The sequence below is a fragment of the Verticillium alfalfae genome, genomic scaffold, assembly GCF_000150825.1.
Source record: "Verticillium alfalfae VaMs.102 supercont1.1 genomic scaffold, whole genome shotgun sequence".
NCBI classification, from domain to species: Eukaryota; Fungi; Ascomycota; class Sordariomycetes; order Glomerellales; family Plectosphaerellaceae; genus Verticillium; species Verticillium alfalfae.
In genome coordinates, this window is record NW_003315038.1 from 3,941,223 (window position 1) to 3,947,875 (window position 6,653).

The 6,653-nt window shown below is 56.5% G+C and overlaps 2 protein-coding genes across 2 annotated transcripts; one reads left to right on the forward strand and one right to left on the reverse strand.

Moving 5' to 3' along the window:
* Positions 1 to 299: 299 nt before the first annotated feature.
* On the reverse strand, positions 300 to 1,841 carry VDBG_01200 (Cip2; the record flags this gene model as incomplete). Its single annotated transcript, XM_003009471.1, has 4 exons — positions 300 to 800; positions 908 to 1,185; positions 1,236 to 1,745; positions 1,799 to 1,841. The coding sequence occupies 4 exons, from the start codon at positions 1,839 to 1,841 to the stop codon at positions 300 to 302; spliced, it is 1,332 nt and encodes a 443-aa protein (XP_003009517.1).
* A 4,013-nt stretch (positions 1,842 to 5,854) lies between these two features.
* On the forward strand, positions 5,855 to 6,520 carry VDBG_01201 (magnesium-dependent phosphatase; the record flags this gene model as incomplete). Its single annotated transcript, XM_003009472.1, has 1 exon — positions 5,855 to 6,520. One exon carries the CDS (start codon positions 5,855 to 5,857, stop codon positions 6,518 to 6,520), a length of 666 nt encoding a protein of 221 aa, XP_003009518.1.
* Positions 6,521 to 6,653: the final 133 nt, after the last annotated feature.

A 6,653-nucleotide genomic window follows, 5' to 3' on the forward strand; every position in this document is an offset into this window, starting at 1 on the left:
GCTTACACGCGGACACATGAGACGAGGCTGGGTTCTGCATAATGGACAGAAAGACAATATCGAACATCACGAAACCACAACTCAAGAGCAATCTCATCGCGGAATCGATGAACGACAAATGTCCACGTTATTCAGGCGTCACTCGCACAGATACCAGTGTTATTCAAACGCGGCTACACGCTAGCTCCATCTTCATGCCACTCACAGAGTGAAGTACAAACCCCGGTCCTTCACATGCTCCAGCCGCTGGCAACGCTGCCTGATGTGACAAAATGTTCGAAGCACTGTATGCAAAGTCATTACGTCAGAGTGGGCACGCTCCACGAAGCCCACGTGTTCAAGTTGAAGCTGCCATGGTTCTTCTCCGTCCGGAAGATGCTCGTCGTGCCACCGCCCGACTGCAGCAGGAACTTGTTGATGAACGCTGTCAGTTCGCTTCCCTGCTTGGCCGCTGGGAACGAGCAGTGCGAATTTCCGCCGACCTGGCTGTAGCCAAAGTTGTCGAGGGCACCGAGAGCCTCCCACTGCTTCCTTGCAGCGCCCATGCAGCCGTATGTCGCAGTCCAGCCGAGCCACTCCATGTCCGAGTTCTCCATGACGTACAACGCGCGAGGCGCGACGAGACCGGCGAGCATGTGATGGTCAAAAGGCAGCGCGCGCACGTTGCTCGTGTACGTGTTGAAGGCCGTGCCGAGCCAGACGTTCTCCCCGACAATCTGCGACGCCGTCTGCACGTTCTGGCCGTTCTGCTTCTGCCAGTCGGCGATGCGCCAGCAGGGCGATCCGTTCGCGGCCGGATACTGCGGCAGCGTCAGCGCGATCGCGGCTCGAGCGCGCCCGCCACCATGGCGCCCTTGCCGTTGCGCGAACAGCCCGTCACGCCGACGCGCGCAGCGTTGATGCCCACGGCCGGCGTCGCCTCGAGCGCGTCAATGATGCGCGCCACGCCCCAGGCCCACGCCGTCAGGGCGCCGGCGCTGTGCGAGCTGCCGTACAGGTCGTAGAACTTGCCGCGGCCGCGCGAGGAGCCGCCCTGCTGCTGGGCGACCTCGTCGTTGTTGTAGGTGATGGTGGCGACGCCCGCGGGGATCGGGATGCTGGCAGCACCATACGCTATGATGGGCGGCACGTTCGTGCCGCTGGGCTTGTTGATGGTCACAGCGAAGGAGATGGACCGGCCCTGGTCTGAGACGTTGATCGTCAGTCGGGTGCCCGAGTATGATCCCGTGACGGACTGCGGCTTCCCGGGAAGGGTTCCCAGCTCGTAGGTCTGAATCTGGGCGCTGATCTCGCGCTGGCGGCATGCCCAATCGGCCTTGGTTGTGACAGCGGCACCGTTCTGGAAAACGAACGGGTTGGGCAGGTTCGCGTTTGCGGGACCGAGGCGCTGGGTAGAGCAGGGCATGTGCCGGGTGTCACCGGCGGCGGCGCAGTTGGAGGGGTTGTTGTCGGAGGGCTGACAGTCGTCACAGGGGGTGGAGCAGGGACGGGAGTGGTGGGTGGCGGAGGAGGGGGGCCGCCGGGAGCTGTGCCGGGGCAGACACTGCGAATACCAAGGGGTTGATGACGCTGCAGTAATGTCCCGAGACGCAGGTCGTTGCACCTGTGTGTCCCTGGCCGCCGCACTGGGCCCAGGGGCCAGCCTGAGCCGCTGCCGATGCAGCGAAAAGGAGGGTCGCTGCGAGAGTCTTCATGACGGGTGGTCTGGAGCGAGAATAATTGAGAATTCGTTTGCTGGCGAGGCTCTGTCTTCAGCTGTGTATCAATGGAACGTGATCCATCGTCTTTATACTCCAACTGTTATTGTTGGAGGGGCCCTTCTGGTTCCAAGACGTGGTCATCCAACGGGCTCTCGGGGCCTTCTCGCCTTCTCTTCATGACCGTTACCATTGCTGCTGGAACATGGTTCTCTTCATTTGGATATTCTCTGGTCAGAGACATTGTGGAAGGGAGCCTCTTGACATTTAGGCTAATATGGGTTGCCTCCACGAACCTCTACACAGACACCATCAGCAGATGCTTGCCATGGGAGCTTGACTCTAAGGGTCAGTTCGGCGGCGATCTCTAGCGGCGAACAGCATAAACCTCCGGCTTTTACTGTGACAGGTTTCACGCGACCCGTCAGGACACAGCAAATATCCCGGTGGTGTGCCAGCTTTCATCTTGAGGTCTGCGGCGACTTTAGGCAGTACACGAAATACTCCGAATATCAACATGGGTCATCTACCGCCCGGACTGTCCTTTGAAGATCATTGTGTCCCGAAAAACCATTCTGTCCTATACATCCGATCCATTGAGACCAGGGTTGTCCGCTCGACCCCAGATTTCCCCGCTTGCCAACCAGCATGGGACGAAAGAATCCCCCGCGGCTGAGTTCCGGATGCTCCGTAGCCAAGCCTTCAGATATGAGATGGCGCCGGTCCTAGCAAGTCGCTATGTCCCTTGGCATCATGCAAACTGCCGTATTGACCGGGGCCGGACGAGCGGCTGCGACGTTGGCGCCAATGGCTGAGCTTGAAGGAGATTCACGGAGCTCGCATTCCGTGACGCCGGTGGGTGACTTTCCGGAACCGGTCGTGAAAGTCATGGTCGCAGTGAAAGTGGCTTGGGCCGTTTGGGGGAGACGATTTATCGACTGCATTCTACTATATCTGGGTTGCAATAACCCTGGAGTTTGGTCTGATCACTGCATCACCATGGCTTCTCGTGATTGTGATGCCGCTTATCTTGAGAGCCCGGAGACACGATCAGTATATTGATCATGCCAGAGGGCGTGTAACTTCTGTGCACTCTGGGTTTAGTCTTGGCGAAGCTCGGATGGCTCACGAAGCCCGAAGGGTTGCATATCGAATGTGTTCCTGATGTGGACGTCTTGCGTACAAGACGCCGTCATATCGCGTGCTCGGAACTTTTCGATCAGCGCCTCGCCCTTGATCCATGCATTGTGTTGTGTTTGTCTTTCTTTTATCTATGTAATTCTACCTGTTGATGGGGACCATTCAATCCCGAATATGATAAAGTTGTCCTCGCGGGTGCTCATGGTGGCGTTTCCATCTTTCCCTCGAACCGTCGACTTGAGGTTTCCACCTACAGAGAATACAAACTGTATCATCTTGAACAAGTAATTGTCTGGCCACTGGCTGCCATGAAACCCGCACCAAGCTCATCACTGGTACTCGGTCAGACGGCCCAAACACGGTTCGAACCTTCGTGGACAAAGATTTGCAGGATAAAGCTTCTTTCCCTGCAAGCAAAAACCTTTTTCTGAAGCAGCCAGTCGGCCATCTTTGGCTTTGTGTTGGCTAGCATCTCTAGCCTCTGCAGGGATAATCAGGCCGCGAGGTACGATAATCTTGTCAGTCCATTCGTTGTCGCCATTGTAGCGTCGGTCACACAACACTTCTGCGCCTGCGATAGCTTTTGACACGGCGCTGAGAAATACACTTGCGGTCTCAAAGCTTTCGCATTCGAGACAAGTGAGCGTGATCGTATGAGCCCACCGTCAACGTTTAGTTTTGAAGTGCTTGCATGGTGCGCCAGGTACTTGCGAGCCATGTATGGTTCCCTCCAGAGAAATCTTCGTACCAGAGCCCATTGGGGCGGTTTTCTTTCTCACCCGAAGCCGTTCATTCGTAGAGGATGTGTTTGGTGGCGAAGGAGAGGGGAAGGGATGCCTTAGCCAGGGCATTCATAGCTCGTAACGACGGCTTTGTCTCTGGGAACCCGGGCATGAGCGCGAGAGATTTTCTGGCTCCGCGATGAGAGAGATGGTCTTTCGGTTCTCTACCGCGTGCGTCGAGATACAGAGATTGGTGTTGGAAAGCAAGTGATTCGGGATACAACAGATGCCATTCAGTTATGGTATTGGCTGTAAGACGAGTAGGAAACAAACTGCTGATGCCTGTTTCCTTGTACATCCACGTGCTTGAAGCATGGCAGGGGGTCATGTCTTGAGCTTGCATTGTAAAAATGCTGCGTGTCGTAACTTCAGGTATTTCTTTTTCATTTACAAGATTGGCATCCTTCTTGACCAAATGAGCTGTTGCTCTCTGCTTGAACGCTTAGCCTTTTGCACAGTACATAAAGGTGCCGAAAGAACATTGTTGGACCACTTTGACTCGACACCCTGCTGGTCGTTCGAGCATCATGGCCAGCCAGGTGCCTTGGACGTAGCGCTCGACAGCTATAAAAAGACAGCTTCGCAGTTTCCGAAACTCCGACTTGCCTCGTTTTCTTATCCGACCTTTCCCACTGTATCGAAGCCTCGAAGCCGGCACACTGCTGGGCTCCTGTCTCGACCCGTGGTTCGCCGAGACAACCCTGTCGACGGGCTGGCTACCGTATCGACAAGCGACGCGGGTTCGTCGGAGTGACAGGAGCAGGCTTTCTTTCTCTAGTCGACCTCAGTCTGTTTATGACTTTCGACCCCGGTGCTCCGTACGACGGCAGCTGAGAATTCAGCAGGGTCTGAGCATCATTCTCAGTTTGCCGAAGCGGCAAGGAAATATGCAAGAAAAAAGAAGCCGCCAACAAAAACGGGAGAGACAGACGCTGCGTTTCCACATGCTGTCTTGCAGCCACAACGCTTGAGCAGGCCAGAAAGGCCGATTTCACCAACAAAACTCGGCTGGATTTCCGTGACATTCTATTTCTTACTTGGCGGCGAAAGCGCACAATAGCAACTACCGCGATCGATAATGTTCTCTGGAGGAGTAGCCGAGATCCGGCCAGCAGTCGGCGTCGCATGATCTGCGCCGCAGCTAGACCACCAAAAAAAAAGAGCCCGCAGCCTCATCACCACACCGCTAACCCTTTGTCGTCCCCGATTCATGAGTCCTCCAGCAGAGTGCTTTCAGGGATAATAAAGTCAGCGAAAAGAGTTGTGAACTTGTGGCTGTCGCAACACCGAAAAAAAAGGAAAAAAAAAAGTTGAAAATTAATACACAATGGCACCGAATCTTCAGTCTGCTATCAGAAGAGTCCCAGGATTCAAAGAGCTCCGCGACACCGTGGAGCACATAGCCACCTTCTCAGGGGCCATCCGACCGACAGCCGACTTTTCACGGAAGTCTCGTACTGTCCAAGGCGCGGCCCTTGGTGGGAGAGGGTTCTTGTTCCCACCCTACGAGAGGCATAGCCTCTCGCATGGCGCTCCGGAAAATGGCACACGAACGAGCGAAGAGATTGACATCACGCCCGCAGGGCCGAGGGAGAGAGATGGCAGTGCGCGCAGGGTACGGTTGGATGCGTGAGGTGAGAGAGAGGCGTTGGTCTGGGCTCGCTTGGAGGACGCACACTCAGGAGAACCCCCGAGGCTGACGTACCCCGTTTCGACGAGTGTTACTTCTTGATACCGACGATCTCGGCTAGTGATTGCCTGATCGATGATTTGCTTGATTGATAGCACGGGAAGATTGCGCCAGGGAATCCCTCAGATAGCAACAAGGATTCGTGTGACAGATTCAATTGGTGTCGGCGATTGGCGAATTATCGACAGTGTGCATGTGAAGTCAGGAGCGCAGTCACACGAGGGCAACCGATGTCGGCAAGTCATCCTTGTTGACTGTGGTATTGGCGATGGAGTTTCCGCATAACGAGCTCGACATTGTAGCGACCCTTGTCCGTCCATTGTCTGTTATTCAGTGCAGTGGAGGACCCACGCTTATGTCATCGGAGTGACGTGCAGGGTCCTCGCTCTGACGATCTGGAGGGGCAACACAGCTCTCTTCGCAATCGCAATCGCATCCTCAGCATCCTCAACCTCACGACGCGCCACCCAATTGCGAAGGCAGAGAAGGAAGAGAGAGCACAAAATAAAGGGACCCCCAAGAAAACGAAATAAAGAAAAGCCAAAATGCCAAAGAAGCTCTCCAAACACCCCGCCGCCAGCAGTACAACAACCCTCTCCACAACCTCCTCGACCCCGCCCTCGACGCCGGCCATCCTCTCCGACGGCCTGCCGCTGCCGACCCTCATCGTCTTCGACCTAGACTACACCCTCTGGCCCTTCTGGATCGACACGCACGTGGCGCCGCCCCTCAAGGCCGACGCCGCCCACACGTCGGCCACGGACCGCCACGGCGACACCTACACCTTCTACCCCGAGGTCCCCGCCATCCTCGCGGCGCTGTCGCGCGCCGGCGTCCGCACTGCCGTCGCCTCGCGCACCCACGCGCCGGACCTCGCGCGCGACCTGCTGCGCATGCTGCACATCTCGCCCGTGCCGCCAGGCGACGAGGCCGAGGGGGCCAGCAGCAAGAAGAAGGACAAGCCGAGAAAGGCGGTCGAGTTCTTCGACGGCGGGCTTGAGATGTACCCTAGCACCAAGATACGGCACTTTGAGGCGATACGCAAGAGGACGGGGGTTGCGTATGAAGAGATGCTCTTCTTTGACGACGAGAGCCGGAACCGCGATACCGAGTCGTTGGGCGTCACTATGTACCTCGTGCGCGCCGGCCCGGGGTGGGTGGAGATTGAGAAGGGCATTCTTGAGTGGCCCAAACGACGGGGAATTGCATGACATTCCTGGCACGTACTGGTAGACCCAAGTGAACGATAGTACCCCCCTTGGCCCCCGACTTGTAGCCAATGTAGAATGTATTGGGGTAGGGGGGGGGGGGGGGCGATTGGCCCGGATAATAATCATCATAGCC